The 18,628-nt window shown below is 46.1% G+C and overlaps 1 protein-coding gene across 1 annotated transcript; it reads left to right on the top strand.

The window, feature by feature from the left end:
* Positions 1-5,610: 5,610 nt before the first annotated feature.
* Positions 5,611-17,762, top strand: LOC135536225 (ceramide synthase 5-like). Its single transcript, XM_064962594.1, has 2 exons — positions 5,611-5,762; positions 15,487-17,762. The coding sequence occupies exons 1-2, from the start codon at positions 5,640-5,642 to the stop codon at positions 15,667-15,669; spliced, it is 306 nt and encodes a 101-aa protein (XP_064818666.1). The 5' UTR covers positions 5,611-5,639; the 3' UTR covers positions 15,670-17,762.
* Positions 17,763-18,628: the final 866 nt, after the last annotated feature.

Below are 18,628 nucleotides of genomic sequence, written 5' to 3'. Positions count from 1 at the left end.
GTTGCAGTAATCCAGACGGGAGATGACAAGTGCCTGGATTAGGACCTGCGCCGCTTCCTGTGTGAGGCAGGGTCGTACTCTGCGGATGTTGTAGAGCATGAACCTACAGGAACGGGCCACCGCCATGATGTTGGTTGAGAACGACAGGGTGTTGTCCAGGATCACGCCAAGGTTCTTAGCGCTCTGGGAGGAGGACACAATGGAGTTGTCAACCGTGATGGCGAGATCATGGAACGGGCAGTCCTTCCCCGGGAGGAAGAGCAGCTCCGTCTTGCCGAGGTTCAGCTTGAGGTGGTGATCCGTCATCCACACTGATATGTCTGCCAGACATGCAGAGATGCGATTCGCCACCTGGTCATCAGAAGGGGAAAGGAGAAGATTAATTGTGTGTCGTCTGCATAGCAATGATAGGAGAGACCATGTGAGGTTATGACAGAGCCAAGTGACTTGGTGTATAGCGAGAATAGGAGAGGGCCTAGGACAGAGCCCTGGGGGACACCAGTGGTGAGAGCGCGTGGCGAGGAGACAGATTCTCGCCACGCCACCTGGTAGGAGCGACCTGTCAGGTAGGACGCAATCCAAGCGTGGGCCGCGCCGGAGATGCCCAACTCGGAGAGGGTGGAGAGGAGGATCTGATGGTTCACAGTATCGAAGGCAGCCGATAGGTCTAGAAGGATGAGAGCAGAGGAGAGAGAGTTAGCTTTAGCAGTGCGGAGCGCCTCCGTGATAGAGAGAAGAGCAGTCTCAGTTGAATGACTAGTCTTGAAACCTGACTGATTTGGATCAAGAAGGTCATTCTGAGAGAGATAGTGGGAGAGCTGGCCAAGGACAGCACGTTCAAGAGTTTTGGAGAGAAAAGAAAGAAGGGATACTGGTCTGTAGTTGTTGACATCGGAGGGATCGAGTGTAGGTTTTTTCAGAAGGGGTGCAACTCTCGCTCTCTTGAAGACGGAAGGGACGTAGCCAGCGGTCAGGGATGAGTTGATGAGCGAGGTGAGGTAAGGGAGAAGGTCTCCGGAAATGGTCTGGAGAAGAGAGGAGGGGATAGGGTCAAGCGGGCAGGTTGTTGGGCGGCCGGCCGTCACAAGAAGCGAGATTTCATCTGGAGAGAGAGGGGAGAAAGAGGTCAGAGCACAGGGTAGGGCAGTGTGAGCAGAACCAGCGGTGTCGTTTGACTTAGCAAACGAGGATCGGATGTCGCCGACCTTCTTTTCAAAATGGTTGACGAAGTTATCTGCAGAGAGGGAGGGGGGAGGGGAGGAGGATTCAGGAGGGAGGAGAAGGTGGCATAGAGCTTCCTAGGGTTAGAGGCAGATGCTTGGAATTTAGAGTGGTAGAAAGTGGCTTTAGCAGCAGAGACAGAGGAGGAAAATGTAGAGAGGAGGGAGTGAAAGGATGCCAGGTCCGCAGGGAGGCGAGTTTTCCTCCATTTCCGCTCGGCTGCCCGGAGCTCTGTTCTGTGAGCTCGCAATGAGTCGTCGAGCCACGGAGCGGGAGGGGAGGACCGAGCCGGCCTGGAGGATAGGGGACATAGAGAGTCAAAGGATGCAGAAAGGGAAGAGAGGAGGGTTGAGGAGGCAGAATCAGGAGATAGGTTGGAGAAGGTATGAGCAGAGGAAGAGATGATAGGATGGAAGAGGAGAGAGCGGGGAGAGAGAGCGAAGGTTGGGACGGCGCGATACCATCCGAGTAGGGGCAGTGTGGGAAGTGTTGGATGAGAGCGAGAGGGAAAAGGATACAAGGTAGTGGTCGGAGACTTGGAGGGGAGTTGCAATGAGGTTAGTGGAAGAACAGCATCTAGTAAAGATGAGGTCGAGCGTATTGCCTGCCTTGTGAGTAGGGGGGGAAGGTGAGAGGGTGAGGTCAAAAGAGGAGAGGAGTGGAAAGGAGGAGGCAGAGAGGAATGAGTCAAAGGTAGACGTGGGGAGGTTAAAGTCACCCAGGACTGTGAGAGGTGAGCCGTCCTCAGGAAAGGAGCTTATCAAGGCATCAAACTCATTGATGAACTCTCCGAGGGAACCTGGAGGGCGATAAATGATAAGGATGTTAAGCTTGAAAGGGCTGGTAACTGTGACAGCATGGAATTCAAAGGAGGCGATAGACAGATGGGTAAGGGGAGAAAGAGAGAATGACCACTTGGGAGAGATGAGGATCCCGGTGCCACCACCCCGCTGACCAGAAGCTCTCGGGTGTGCGAGAACACGTGGGCGGACGAAGAGAGAGCAGTAGGAGTAGCAGTGTTATCTGTGGTGATCCATGTTTCCGTCAGTGCCAAGAAGTCGAGGGACTGGAGGGAGGCATAGGCTGAGATGAACTCTGCCTTGTTGGCCGCAGATCGGCAGTTCCAGAGGCTACCGGAGACCTGGAACTCCACGTGGGTCGTGCGCGCTGGGACCACCAGATTAGGTGGCCGCGGCCACGCGGTGTGGAAGCGTTGTATGGTCTGTGCAGAGAGGAGAGAACAGGGATAGATAGACACATAGTTGACAGGCTACAGAAGAGGCTACGCTAATGCAAAGGAGATTGGAATGACAAGTGGACTACACGTCTCGAATGTTCAGAAAGTTAAGCTTACGTAGCAAGAATCTTATTGACTAAAATGATTGAAATGATACAGTACTGCTGGAGTAGGCTAGCTGGCAGTGGATGCGATGTTGACACTACACTAATCAAGTCGTTCCGTCGAGTGTAATAGTTTCTACAGTGGAGGCTATTTGGGGCTAGCTAGCTAGCTAGCAGTGTTGATTGCGTTACGTTACCTTAAAAGAACGACAATAGCTGGCTAGCTAACCTAGAAAATCGCTCTAGACTACACAATTTTCTTAGATACAAAGACGGCTATGTAGCTAGCTAGCTACGATCAAACAAATCAAACCGTTGTACTGTAATAGTTTCTACAGTGCTGCTATTCGGGGGCTAGCTGGCTAGCTAGCAGTGATGATTGCGTTACGTTACGTTAAAAGAACGACAATAGCTGGCTAGCTAACCTAGAAAATCGCTCTAGACTACACAATTGTCTTAGATACAAAGACGGCTATGTAGCTAGCTAGCTACGATCAAACAAATCAAACCGTTGTACTGTAATAGTTTCTACAGTGCTGCTATTCGGGGCTAGCTGGCTAGCTAGCAGTGTTGATTGCGTTACGTTACGTTAAAAGAACGACAATAGCTGGCTAGCTAACCTAGAAAATCGCTCTAGACTACACAATTGTCTTAGATACAAAGACGGCTATGTAGCTAGCTAGCTACGATCAAGCAAATCAAACCGTTGTACTGTAATAGTTTCTACAGTGCTGCTATTCGGGGGCTAGCTGGCTAGCTAGCAGTGTTGATTGCGTTACGTTACGTTAAAAGAACGACAATAGCTGGCTAGCTAACCTAGAAAATCGCTCTAGACTACACAATTGTCTTAGACGTTAGCTAGTTGCTTAGCTAGCTGCTGGGCAAATAGCAGTGTAGACTACGTTAGGACGACGAAATACGATAATTACGCAATTATCTTTGATACAAAGACGGCTATGTAGCTAGCTAAGAAGAAATTGCTAAGATTAGACAAATCAAACCGTTGTACTATAATGAAATGTAATGAAAATGTAATGAAAGGTTATACTACCTGCGGACCGAAGTGTAGATGCTAAATCTATTGAACATAGTTATAGTTATAAAACATTTATACGCTGAAATCTATTGAACATAGTTATAGTTATAAAACATTTATACACTGAAAATCTATTGAACATAGTTATAGCTATAAAACATTTATACGCTGAAAATCTATTGAACATAGTTATAGTTATAAAACATTTATACGCTGAAAATCTATTGAACATAGTTATAGTTATAAAACATTTATACGCTGAAAATCTATTGAACATAGTTATAGTTATGAAACATTTATACACTGAAAATCTATTGAACATAGTTATAATTATAAAACTTCTATTTTATACGCTGAAAATCGACTGCAAGAATTCAAAACAAATATGGTATTAGACAAATAATTTCAAACCTTGATTACATTTACCTCTATTATTTCAGAGGAATACTTGGGAACAGATTTCCTATCCAACTCCAGGTGCCTTAAAAAATGTTAACCCCCCCCCTCTACCCAACGTAAAACATCTTTTTACATGACCCTCCCCATGTACTCCAAAATAAATTGCACACCCTCCCCCCTCATGGAATTAACTCAAAAGTTCACAAATAACAATAACTGTGTTTATAAACGTGGATAGGGACTTTGTCATTTCAGCATGCTTTTGTGGCACAGTCGATGCCATGCAAGGGCTACGGGCCAGGGTTGAAGGTTCACCGATCACCGGGGACTACCTTTCCTGTTTCACTAGACCTACACTACAATCAGAGATGTCTGTAGACAATAATCAGCTAGGGGGGAAATTAGATTTAACATTAAGATGCCATATTTATAATTATATAAAGTATAATATATTATCTACCTACACCTGTTGTATTCGGCAGCAAGTGACTAATATAATTTGATTTATTGATATAATAACCATTAGATCGAAGTAAAGTTGGGAGTCACGCGATGAAATGTTGTGTGTTCCTCCCACTTTGACTCGTCAGCAAAGCATGAAGTTTTGAGGAAGTAGGCTACAGTGACATGATGATTGATGCTTGGCTGCCTTTTGAGAAATACTGTATAAAAGTTAAACTGGGTAAACTGGCCATGCAGTCATGAGTGAACAGGGAGTACAGGAGGGACTGAGCACACACCCCTGAGGGGCCCCTGTGTTGAGGATCAGCGTGGCAGATGTGTTGTTACCTACCCTTACCACCTGGGGGCAGCCCAGGATCCAGTTGCAGAGGGAGGTGTTTAGTCCCAGGGTCCTTAGCTTAGTGATGAGCTTTGAGGGCACTATGGTGTTGAACGCTGAGCTGTAGTCAATGAACAGTATTCTCACATTGGTGTTCCTTTTGTCCAGGTGTGAAAGGGCAGTGCGGAGTACGATTGAGGTGGTGGTGTTGTAGGCTAGTCTAGGTAGGATAATTGTATTGTCCATCAATAAGGGAGCTTTTTTGCGCTGCGTGCTCACTGCTCTTCACTGTTTTTTCATGATGGACCTGGCCTCTTCTGTCCCTAAGGGCTGTAATGGATACCTAGGTAGGGCTTAAGGACTAAGGAGGTACATGTTGCCTGACAACGGCCTATCTGTCTGTCTGAGTCTGTCTCACTACTGCACTGCAGGCCTCACAGGTCTACTTTATTAGAGAAATTACACCCCCTAAAAAAATGTATTTAATTATGTAGTCTTCTTGGATGAATGGTAACTACTAAATGTTTTTAGTGAGCTGGTTGTTAGGAGAGTACAGTCTCAGCAGGGGAAGGCAGGTCTCAGAAAACTGGTCTTCCCATACAACTGGTCTTCCCATACAACTGGTCTTCCCATACGGAGAAATTACTGTGTGGTTGCATGTGCATTTTGCGATTACCGTGTGTGTGTGTGTGTGTGTGTGTGTGTGTGTGTGTGTGTGTGTGTGTGTGTGTGTGTGTGTGTGTGTGTGTGTGTGTGTGTGTGTGTGTACTGACATACTCTCCATACACATATGAATTCACGGTGTGATCCTTCCTGTGTTGTTCCAGGATCCTGAACACAACATTGTTTGAGAGCTGGGAGATGATTGGTCCATACCCTTCCTGGTGGCTCTTCAACTCCCTGCTGCTGGTGCTGCAGGTGCTACACGTCATCTGGTCCTACCTCATAGCCGGGATCGCCTACAAGGCCTTGGTCCGAGGAAAGGTGAATGTACAGCTCTGACTCGACCTTGACTTTTTCCACATTTTGTTACATTCCAGCCTTGTTCTAAAATGGATTAAATTGTTTCCTCCCCTCAATCCACACACAATAACCCCATAATGACAAAGCAAAAAAAATAAAACTGAAATATCACATTTACATAGGTATTCGGACCCTTTACTCAGTACTTTGTTGAAGGACGGTGATTACAAACTTGAGTCTTCTTGGGTATGATGCTACAAGCTTGGCACACCTGTATTTGGGGAGTTTCTCCCATTCTTCTCTGCAGATCCTCTCAAGCTCTGTCAGGTTGGATGGGGAGCGTCGCTGCACAGCTATTTTCAGGTCTCTCCAGAGATGTTCGATCGGGCCACTCAAGGACTTGTTCCGAAGCCACTCCTGCGTTGTCTAGGCTGTGTGCTTAGGGTCGTTGTCCTGGTGGAAGGTGAACCTTCTCCCCAGTCTGAGGTCATGAACGCTCTGGAGCAGGTTTTCATCAAGGATCTCTCTGTATTTTGCTCTGTTAACCTTTCCCTCGATCCTGACTAGTCTCCCAGTCCCTGCTGCTGAAAAACATCCCCACAGCATGATGCTACCACCACCACGCTTCAACATAAGGATAGTGTCTGGTTTCCTCTAGACATGACGCTTGGCATTCAGGCCAAAGAGTTCAATCTTGGTTCATCAGACCAGCGAATCTTGTTTCTCGTGGTCTGATTCTTTAGGTGTCTTTTGGAAAACTCCAAGCGGGCTGTCGTGCATTTTACTGAGGAGCAGCTCCCGTCTCGCCAATGGAACAGATTGGTTAAGGGCTGCAGAGATGGTTGTCCTTCTGGAAGGTTCTCACATCTCCGCAGAGGAACTCTAGAGCTCAGTCAGTGACCATCGGGTTCTTGGTCACCTCCCTGACCAAGACCCTTCTTCCCCGATTGCTCAGTTTGGCCGGTCAGCCAGCTCTAGGAAGAGACTTGGTGGTTCCAAACTTCTTCCATTTAAGAATGATGGAGGGACTTGTGTTCTTGGGGACCTTCAATGCTGCAGAAATGTTTTGTTGCCCTTCCCAAGATCGCTTTGTCATTATGGGTTATTGTGTGTAGATTGGTGAGGAAAAACATTTATTTAATCAATTTTAGAATAAGTAACGTAACAAAATGTGGAAAGGGGGAAGGGGTCTGAATACTTTCCGAATGCCTGTTACAGGTGAGATGTAGACAGGTGAGTGTGAGGTGTAACTACCCAAGGTAACTATTACCTCATAGCTGGGATAACCTACCTCGTTAACATGGTCAGAGGAAAGGTGAGTGGGATTGATGTAGGACAGCTCTGACTCAAGGTTAGGGACAAAACTCTGCGTTCTAGTCAGTCTGTATGAGGACAGGGCCTGTATTCAGACAGCGTCTTAGAGTAGAAGTGCTGATCTAGGATCAGGTCCTTCCTGTCTACTTCATCTTATTGATTATGATCGAAAAACAAAACGGATGCTATATCAGCAATGTTACTCTGACAATGTTGTGAATACAGGCCCAGACTTGAGAAATTCCATTATGTCAGACCTCAGGCTATAGTTATGGAATGTCATTATGTCAGACCTCAGGATATAGTTATGGAATGTCATTATGTCAGACCTCAGGATATAGTTATGGAATGTCATTATGTCAGACCTCAGGCTATAGTTATGGAATGTCATTATGTCAGACCTCAGGCTATAGTTATGGAATGTCATTATGTCAGACCTCAGGCTATAGTTATGGAATGTCATTATGTCAGACCTCAGGATATAGTTATGGAATGTCATTATGTCAGACCTCAGGATATAGTTATGGAATGTCATTATGTCAGACCTCAGGCTATAGTTATGGAATGTCATTATGTCAGACCTCAGGATATAGTTATGGAATGTCATTATGTCAGACCTCAGACTATAGTTATGGAATGTCATTATGTCAGACCTCAGGCTATAGTTATGGAATGTCATTATGTCAGACCTCAGGCTATAGTTATGGAATGTCATTATGTCAGACCTCAGGATATAGTTATGGAATGTCATTATGTCAGACCTCAGGCTATAGTTATGGAATGTCATTATGTCAGACCTCAGGCTATAGTTATGGAATGTCATTATGTCAGACCTCAGGATATAGTTATGGAATGTCATTATGTCAGACCTCAGGCTATAGTTATGGAATGTCATTATGTCAGACCTCAGGCTATAGTTATGGAATGTCATTATGTCAGACCTCGGGCTATAGTTATGGAATGTCATTATGTCAGACCTCAGGATATAGTTATGGAATGTCATTATGTCAGACCTCAGGCTATAGTTATGGAATGTCATTATGTCAGACCTCAGGATATAGTTATGGAATGTCATTATGTCAGACCTCAGGCTATAGTTATGGAATGTCATTATGTCAGACCTCAGGATATAGTTATGGAATGTCATTATGTCAGACCTCAGGATATAGTTATGGAATGTCATTATGTCAGACCTCAGGCTATAGTTATGGAATGTCATTATGTCAGACCTCAGGCTATAGTTATGGAATGTCATTATGTCAGACCTCAGGATATAGTTATGGAATGTCATTATGTCAGACCTCAGGCTATAGTTATGGAATGTCATTATGTCAGACCTCAGGCTATAGTTATGGAATGTCATTATGTTATGAACTTGAGTGAAGACCCAAACGCGGTTTTAACAGAAAACAGAGTTCTTTAATAAAAAACAGGAATGGCATAAATCCTCTTCCAACGTAGTCAATGGAACAAAAGAACGTAGTATAATGCAGGTTGCACCTGCCATGCAGACTCCGACAGGACAGGACAAGGTGGAAGCAAACGAGACGACAGCTTGCTTCAGGCATCAAAAAACACAAACAAGAATCAGACACTGAAAGTAGCAGGAACAGAGAAAGAAATAGAGACCTAATCAGAGGGGGAAGAGAGAACAGGTGGGGAAAGAGAGAATGAGCTAGTTAGGAGAAATGTAGAACAGCTGAGGGATGAGAGACAGAGAAGGTAACCTAAAAAGACCAGCAGAGAGAGAGAATGAAGAGAAAGGACAGGAACAGACATAACAAGACATGACAGTACCCCCACTCACCGAGCGCCTCCTGGCGCACTCGAGGAGGAAACCTGGCGGCAACGGAGGAAATCATCGATCAGCGAACGGTCCAGCACGTCCCGAGAGGGAACCCAACTCCTCTCCTCAGGACCGTACCCCTCCCAATCCACTAGGTACTGATGACCACGGCCCCGAGAGCGCATGTCCAAAATCTTACGAACCCTGTAGATGGGTGCGCCTCGACAAGGATGGGGGGAGGGACGAGCGGGGGCGCGAAGAACGGGCTTAACACAGGAGACATGGAAGACCGGGTGAACGCGACGAAGATAGCGGGAGAAGAAGTCGCACTGCGACAGGATTAATGACCTGGGAAATACGGAACGGACCAATGAACCGCGGGGCCAACTTGCGAGAAGCTGTCTTAAGGGGAAGGTTCTGAGTGGAGAGCCATACTCTCTGACCGCAACAATATCTAGGACTCTTGGTCCTACGCTTATTAGCGGCCCTCACAGTCTGCGCCCTATTACGGCAAAGTGCCGACCTGACCCCCTTCCAGGTGCGCTCGCAACGCTGGACAAAAGCCTGAGCGGAGGGGACGCAGGACTCGGCGAGCTGAGATGAGAACAGCGGAGGCTGGTACCCGAGCTACACTGAAAAGGGGATAGACCGGTAGCAGACGAGGGAAGCGAGTTGTGGGCGTACTCTGCCCAGGGGAGCTGTTCTGACCAAGACGCAGGGTTACGAAAAGAAAGACTGCGTAAAATGCGACCAACAGTCTGATTGGCCCGTTCGGGCTTGACCGTTAGACTGGGGATGAAAGCCGGACGAGAGACTGACGGAAGCCCCAATCAAACGGCAAAACTCCCTCCAAAATTGAGACGTGAACTGCGGGCCTCTGTCGGAAACGACGTCAGACGGAAGGCCATGAATTCGGAAAACATTCTCGATAATGATCTGAGCCGTCTCCTTAGCAGAAGGGAGCTTATCGAGAGGAATGAAATGAGCCGCCTTAGAGAATCTATCGACAACCGTAAGAATAACTGTCTTCCCGCTGATGAAGGCAGTCCGGTGATAAAATCTAAAGCGATGTGAGACCACGGTCGAGAGGGAATGGGAAGCGGTCTGAGACGGCCGGCAGGAGGAGAGTTCCCAGATTTAGTCTGCGCGCAGACCGAACAAGCGGCGACAAATCGACGCGCGTCACGTTCCCGAGTGGGCCACCAGAAACGCTGGCGAATGGAAGCGAGCGTACCCCGAAGGCCGGGGTGGCCGGCTAACTTGGCAGAGTGGGCCCACTGAAGAACGGCCGGACGCGTAGGAACGGGAACGAACAGAAGGTTCCTAGGGCAAGCTCGCGGCGACGGAGTGTGAGCGAGTGCTTGCTTTACCTGCCTCTCAATTCCCCAGACAGTCAACCCGACAACACGCCCCTCAGGGAGAATCCCCTCGGGGTCGGTGGAGACCTCAGAAGAACTGAAGAGACGAGATAAAGCATCAGGTTTGGTGTTTTTTGAGCCCGGACGATAAGAAATAACAAACTCGAAACGAGCGAAAAACAGAGCCCAACGAGCCTGACGCGCATTAAGTCGTTTGGCTGAACGGATGTACTCCAAGGTTCCTATGGTCAGTCCAAACGACAAAAGGAACGGTCGCCCCTCCAACCACTGTCGCCATTCGCCTGGGGCTAAGCGGATGGCGAGCAGTTCGCGATTACCAACATCATAGTTACGTTCTGGACGGCGATAAGCGATGAGAGAAAAACGCGCAAGGATGGACCTTGCCGTCAGAGAGAGAGCGCTGAGAAAGAATGGCTCCCACGCCCACCTCTGACGCGTCAACCTCAACAACAAACTGTCTAGAGATGTCAGGTGTAACAAGAATAGGTGCGGATGTAAAACGATTCTTAAGAAGATCAAAAGCTCCCTGGGCGGAAACGGACCACTTAAAGCACGTCTTAACAGAAGTAAGGGCTGTGAGAGGAGCTGCCACCTGACCGAAATTACGGATGAAACGACGGTAGAAATTAGCGAAGCCCAGAAAGCGCTGCAGCTCGACGCGTGACTTAGGAACGGGCCAATCAATGACAGCCTGGACCTTAGCGGGATCCATCTTAATGCCCTCAGCGGAAATAACGGAACCGAGAAAAGGGACAGAGGCGGCATGAAAAGTGCACTTCTCAGCCTTCACATAAAGACAGTTCTCCAAAAGGCGCTGGAGGACGCGTCGCACGTGCTGAACATGAATCGAGAGAGACGGTGAAAAAATCAGGATATCATCCATGTAAACGAAAACAAAAATGTTCAGCATGTCTCTCAGGACGTCGTTAACTAGTGCCTGAAAGACAGCTGGAGCGTTAACGAGGCCGAAAGGAAGAACCCGGTATTCAAAGTGCCCTAACGGAGTGTTAAACGCCGTCTTCCACTCGTCCCCCTCCCTGATGCGCACGAGATGGTAGGCGTTACGAAGGTCCAATTTGGTGAAAAACCTGGCTCCCTGCAGGATCTCGAAGGCTGAAGACATAAGAGGAAGCGGATAACGATTCTTAACTGTTATGTCATTCAGCCCTCGATAATCCACGCATGGGCGCAGGGACCCGTCCTTCTTCTGAACAAAAAAGAACCCCGCGCCGGCGGGGAGGAGGAGGAGACTATGGTACCGGCGTCGAGCGAAACCGACAAATAATCCTCGAGAGCCTTACGTTCGGGAGCCGACAGAGAGTATAATCTACCCCGGGGGGAGTAGTTCCCGGAAGGAGATCAATACTACAGTCATACGACCGGTGTGGAGGGAGAGAAGTGGCCTTGGAACGACTGAACACCGTGCGCAGATCGTGATACTCCTCCGGCACCCCTGTCAAATCGCCAGGCTCCTCCTGTGAAGAAGAGACAGAGGAAACAGGAGGGATAGCAGACATTAAACAGGTTACATGACAAGAAACATTCCAGGATAGGATAGTATTACTAGACCAATTAATAGAGAAGGGTTATGGCGCACTAGCCAGGGATGACCCAAAACAACAGGTGTAAAAGGTGAACGAAAAATTAAAAAAGAAATGGTTTCGCTATGATTACCAGAGACAGTGAGGGTTAAAGGCAGCGTCTCACGCTGAATCTTGGGGAGAGAACTACCATCTAAAGCGAACAAGGCCCTGGGCTCCCCTAACTGTCTGAGAGGAATGTCATGTTCCCGAGCCCAGGTCTCGTCCATAAAACAGCCCTCCGCCCCAGAGTCTATCAAGGCACTGCAGGAAGCAGATGAACCGGGCCAGCGGAGATGGACCGGAAAGGTAGTGCGTGATCCAGAAGGAGAGGCCTGAGTAGTTGCGCTCACCAGTAGCCCTCCTCTTACTGATGAGCTCTGGCCCTTTACTGGACATGAGGTGACAAAATGACCAGCGGAGCCGCAGTAGAGACAGAGGCGATTGGTGATTCTCCGTTCCCTCTCCTTGGCCGAGATGCGAATACCCCCAGCTGCATAGGCTCAGCATCCGAGCCGGCGGGGGAGGGTGGCAGTGATGCGGCAGGTGGCAGTGATGTGGAGAGGGGAGCAACGGAGAACGTGAGCTCCTTTCCACGAGCTCGGCGACGAAGATCAAACCGTCGCTCTATGCGAATAGCGAGAGCTATTAAGGAGTCCAGACTGGAAGGAACCTCCCGGGAGAGGATCTCATCCTTAACCTCGACGTGGAGACCCTCCAGAAAACGAGCGAGCAAAGCCGGCTCGTTCCAGTCACTAGAGGCAGCGAGAGTGCGAAACTCAATAGAATAATCCTTTATGGATCTATTCCCCTGACATAGGGAAGACAGGGCCCTGAAAGCCTCCTCGCCAAAAACAGAACGGTCAAAAACCCGTATCATCTCCTCCTTAAAGTCCTGATACTGGTTAATACACTCAGCCCTCGCCTCCCAGACTGCCGTGCCCACTCACGCGCCCGTCCGGTAAGGAGAGAAATGACGTGGCGATGCGGGCTGCGCTCCTGGAGTAAGTGTTGGGCTGGAGAGAGAACACCACATCACACTGAGTGAGGAATGAGCGGCACTCAGTGGGCTCCCCAGAGTAACACGGCGGGTTGTTGATCCTGGGCTCCGGAGACTCGGAAACCCTGGAAGTGGGCGGTGGATCGAGGTGGAGTTGGTGAACCCGTCTTGTGAGGTCGGAGACTTGGACGGCCAGGGTCTCAACGGCATGTTGAGCAGCAGACAATTCCTCCTCGTGTCTGCCTAGCATCGCTCCCTGGATCTCGGCGGAGTGAAAAGGGTCCGGAGCCGCTGGGTCCATTCTTGGTCTGATTCTTCTGTTATGAACTTGAGTGAAGACCCAAACGCGGTTTTAACAGAAAACAGAGTTCTTTAATAAAAAACAGGAATGGCATAAATCCTCTTCCAACGTAGTCAATGGAACAAAAGAACGTAGTATAATGCAGGTTGCACCTGCCATGCAGACTCCGACAGGACAGGACAAGGTGGAAGCAAACGAGACGACAGCTTGCTTCAGGCATCAAAAAACACAAACAAGAATCAGACACTGAAAGTAGCAGGAACAGAGAAAGAAATAGAGACCTAATCAGAGGGGGAAGAGAGAACAGGTGGGGAAAGAGAGAATGAGCTAGTTAGGAGAAATGTAGAACAGCTGAGGGATGAGAGACAGAGAAGGTAACCTAAAAAGACCAGCAGAGAGAGAGAATGAAGAGAAAGGACAGGAACAGACATAACAAGACATGACACATTATGTCAGACCTCAGGCTATAGTTATGGAATGTCATTATGCCAGACCTCAGGCAATAGTTATGGAATGTCATTATGTCAGACCTCAGGCTATAGTTATGGAATGTCATTATGTCAGACCTCAGGCTATAGTTATGGAATGTCATTATGTCAGACCTCAGGCTATAGTTATGGAATGTCATTATGTCAGACCTCAGGCTATAGTTATGGAATGTCATTATGTCAGACCTCAGGCTATAGTTATGGAATGTCATTATGTCAGACCTCAGGATATAGTTATGGAATGTCATTATGTCAGACCTCAGGCTATAGTTATGGAATGTCATTATGTCAGACCTCAGGATATAGTTATGGAATGTCATTATGTCAGACCTCAGGCTATAGTTATGGAATGTCATTATGTCAGACCTCAGGCTATAGTTATGGAATGTCATTATGTCAGACCTCGGGCTATAGTTATGGAATGTCATTATGTCAGACCTCAGGCTATAGTTATGGAATGTCATTATGTCAGACCTCAGGATATAGTTATGGAATGTCATTATGTCAGACCTCAGGATATAGTTATGGAATGTCATTATGTCAGACCTCAGGCTATAGTTATGGAATGTCATTATGTCAGACCTCAGGATATAGTTATGGAATGTCATTATGTCAGACCTCAGGCTATAGTTATGGAATGTCATTATGTCAGACCTCAGGCTATAGTTATGGAATGTCATTATGTCAGACCTCAGGCTATAGTTATGGAATGTCATTATGTCAGACCTCAGGCTATAGTTATGGAATGTCATTATGTCAGACCTCAGGATATAGTTATGGAATGTCATTATGTCAGACCTCAGGCTATAGTTATGGAATGTCATTATGTCAGACCTCAGGATATAGTTAATGCTATGAGTGTGGAAGCTAGAGGTAACATTTCATCTGTGTTTGTTCATTGCTTTCTTCCTCTTCATGTTTTGAATCGCTGTCCTTCTCTCTGCAGAGGTGGTTTGTTTCCTCTCTTGGGTGGAGGGTCACGTCTCTCCATCTGTCTCCTCAGTCCTTATTCTCCACCTCACTTGTCCTTGCTTTACTGTCTAACTACGGTTCAAGATCCGTCTATTGGTCAATTGCACACAAGGTCCAACCGAAATTTGACTTCCACTTTTAACCCAACCCCTCTGAAAGACACACATACATATACAGGTTTTGGGGAGAGGTGCAGAGAGCTGTTGTTATTGGGGGGGGGGGTTAAGTGCCTTGCTCAAGTGCACAGCTGCAGGAAATAGCATCCGGTTTGTCAGCTCACTTCCCACCAGATTGACAACTACCTTTCTGCTTTTGCAGTCTCATATCATTCATTTCACTCTTATGCCAGTGTCATTTGTGTTCATGTGGTTGTGGCTTTATGCATATGAGCCAGACGGGCTCATCAGATTTTACATGCTCCTTTAAACTCCCATCTTGTGGCACTTGCGAGCATGTGCAGGTTTTGGAGTCAGAATTCATTCATTAAGGGAAGTCTGATCTATTTTATTTTTTTGTTGTTGACCAGAAATAATTTATGTATGAAGATATTCTAATGTTATTTATGTATTTGTAAATAACCTAGGAATAGTGCCTTAATCTTTTTAAGATCTGGTAATATGATTCCAGGCTGTCGGGCTAAATGTCTACGGAGTTCAATTGTGATGCGTCTGTCGGAGTGTTCTGCCAACTACATAGTCGCTATCAGTCGATACTTGTACAGAATGTTCATTCCTTAATGTACCTGTTTGTCCTGTGGAACTGCGTTCTATTCTTTGGGTAATAATATCCATATAGTTTATAAAAATAAAAACGTCATTCTATGTGACGTCTGTCAAAAAAAAATCATGCACTCCTTCCGGATACTTCTGGAAATATCCATTGTGTCTCTTTGAATTGTAACTTTGTATTTCTGTCTGTCTGACAGGTTTCTAAGGATGACCGCAGTGATGTTGAGAGCAGCTCAGAGGAGGAGGTGGACACCAACGGAGCCAATAACAAAAGGGTTAAAATGGCGTCCTCTCCTAAGGTAGAGAACGCCACCAACGGCCACGCCGTCGCCACTATAACCTGGCCACAGCAGATACGTAGCAGCAGCAGCAGTTGGTGACACAAGAAAGGAGGAGTCCGCTGTCTGATTCACAGTATAGGGCTGACCACTGAGTCCAATATGTCTGGCCTGGTTACACTGGGCAGCCACTAGTTGTCGAAACTGTGCTGGAAAGGACCATGTCAAAGAGAATCAGGCATATCTGAGCCAACACAGTACTGTTCGGGTCGGCCCTATAGTGAGAATGTCTGTGAGACCTTTCCACTACTAGTTCATCCTGTCCTATTCTACATCTTGAAGTGCTTTTCATCTCATCCAGTTCCCTGGACGTTTGAAGTCCGTTTCTTCATTCAACTCTTAATTATACTGCACTGACATTGATCGGTGACTATGACAACAGACGATGGATGTATAGACAGACACCACCGTGACCCATAGAATCAAAACTGATTACATTTAACTTATTAAAAACACTATTTTAATTCCCTTGTGTCAAGTGAATGGGCCTGTAGCTATTTTCATTCCATTGTGTCTATAGAATGGGGCCTGACTCTATTTTCATTCCATTGTGTCCATAGAATGGGGTCTGACTGTATTTTAATTCCATTGTGTCTATAGAATGGGGCCTGACTCTATTTTCATTCCATTGTGTCCATAGAAAGGGGTCTGACTCTATTTTCATTCCATTGTGTCTATAGAATGGGGCCTGACTCTATTTTCATTCCATTGTGTCTATAGAATGGGGTCTGACTGTATTTTAATTCCATTGTGTCTATAGAATGGGGTCTGACTCTATTTTCATTCCATTGTGTCTATAGAATGGGGTCTGACTCTATTTTCATTCCATTGTGTCTATAGAATGGGGCCTGACTCTATTTTCATTCCATTGTGTCCATAGAAAGGGGTCTGACTCTATTTTCATTCCATTGTGTCTATAGAATGGGGCCTGACTCTATTTTCATTCCATTGTGTCTATAGAATGGGGTCTGACTGTATTTTAATTCCATTGTGTCTATAGAATGGGGCCTGACTCTATTTTCATTCCATTGTGTCTATAGAATGGGGCCTGACTCTATTTTCATTCCATTGTGTCTATAGAATGGGGTCTGACTGTATTTTAATTCCATTGTGTCCATAGAATGGGGTCTGACTCTATTTTCATTCCATTGTGTCTATAGAATGGGGTCTGACTGTATTTTAATTCCATTGTGTCCATAGAAAGGGGTCTGACTCTATTTTCATTCCATTGTGTCTATAGAATGGGGCCTGACTCTATTTTCATTCCATTGTGTCTATAGAATGGGGTCTGACTCTATTTTCATTCCATTGTGTCTATAGAATGGGGCCTGACTCTATTTTCATTCCATTGTGTCTATAGAATGGGGCCTGACTCTATTTTCATTCCATTGTGTCTATAGAATGGGGCCTGACTCTATTTTCATTCCATTGTGTCTATAGAATGGGGTCTGACTGTATTTTCATTCCATTGTGTCTATAGAATGGGGTCTGACTGTATTTTCATTCCATTGTGTCTATAGAATGGGGCCTGACTGTATTTTCATTCCATTGTGTCTATAGAATGGGGTCTGACTCTATTTTCATTCCATTGTGTCTATAGAATGGGGCCTGACTCTATTTTCATTCCAATGTGTCTATAGAATGGGGCCTGTAGCTATTTTCATTCCATTGTGTCTATAGAATGGGGCCTGTAGCTATTTTCATTCCATTGTGTCATAGAATGGGGTCTGACTCTATTTTCATTCCATTGTGTCTATAGAATGGGGTCTGACTCTATTTTCATTCCATTGTATCTATAGAATGGGGCCTGACTCTATTTTCATTCCATTGTGTCTATAGAATGGGGCCTGACTCTATTTTCATTCCATTGTATCTATAGAATGGGGCCTGACTCTATTTTCATTCCATTGTGTCTATAGAATGGGGCCTGTAGCTATTTTCATTCCATTGTGTCTATAGAATGGGGCCTGTAGCTATTTTCATTCCATTGTGTCATAGAATGGGGTCTGACTCTATTTTCATTCCATTGTGTCTATAGAATGGGGCCTGACTCTATTTTCATTCCATTGTGTCTATAGAATGGGGCCTGACTCTATTTTCATTCCATTGTGTCTATAGAATGGGGTCTGACTCTATTTTCATTCCATTGTGTCTAGAATGGGGTCTGACTCTATTTTCATTCCATTGTGTCTATAGAATGGGGCCTGACTCTATTTTCATTCCATTGTGTCTATAGAATGGGGCCTGACTCTATTTTCATTCCATTGTGTCTATAGAATGGGGCCTGTAGCTATTTTCATTCCATTGTGTCATAGAATGGGGTCTGACTCTATTTTCATTCCATTGTGTCTATAGAATGGGGTCTGACTCTATTTTCATTCCATTGTGTCTATAGAATGGGGCCTGACTCTATTTTCATTCCATTGTGTCTATAGAATGGGGCCTGACTCTATTTTACTTCCATTGTGTCTATAGAATGGAGCCTGACTCTATTTTCATTCCATTGTGTCTATAGAATGGGGCCTGACTCTATTTTCATTCCAATGTGTCTATAGAATGGGGCCTGTAGCTATTTTCATTCCATTGTGTCTATAGAATGGGGCCTGTAGCTATTTTCATTCCATTGTGTCATAGAATGGGGTCTGACTCTATTTTCATTCCATTGTGTCTATAGAATGGGGTCTGACTCTATTTTCATTCCATTGTGTCTATAGAATGGGGCCTGACTCTATTTTCATTCCATTGTGTCTATAGAATGGGGCCTGACTCTATTTTCATTCCATTGTATCTATAGAATGGGGCCTGACTCTATTTTCATTCCATTGTGTCTATAGAATGGGGCCTGACTCTATTTTCATTCCATTGTGTCTATAGAATGGGGTCTGATTCTATTATCATTCCATTGTGTCTATAGAATGGGGCCTGACTCTATTTTCATTCCATTGTGTCTATAGAATGGGGCCTGACTCTATTTTCATTCCATTGTGTCTATAGAATGGGG

The sequence above is a fragment of the Oncorhynchus masou genome, unplaced genomic scaffold, assembly GCF_036934945.1.
Source record: "Oncorhynchus masou masou isolate Uvic2021 unplaced genomic scaffold, UVic_Omas_1.1 unplaced_scaffold_5784, whole genome shotgun sequence".
Lineage (NCBI taxonomy): Eukaryota > Metazoa > Chordata > Actinopteri > Salmoniformes > Salmonidae > Oncorhynchus > Oncorhynchus masou.
This window is presented reverse-complemented; position numbering and strand designations above follow the sequence as displayed.

Excerpts from the sequence above, each read along its gene's own strand:
- LOC135536225 (XM_064962594.1), top strand. The coding sequence starts at position 5,640 with ATGATTGGTCCATACCCTTCCTGGTGGCTCTTCAACTCCCTGCTGCTG. Across the intron at positions 5,763-15,486 it reads AGGCCTTGGTCCGAGGAAAG|GTTTCTAAGGATGACCGCAG; the intron begins GTGAATGTACAG and ends TCTGTCTGACAG.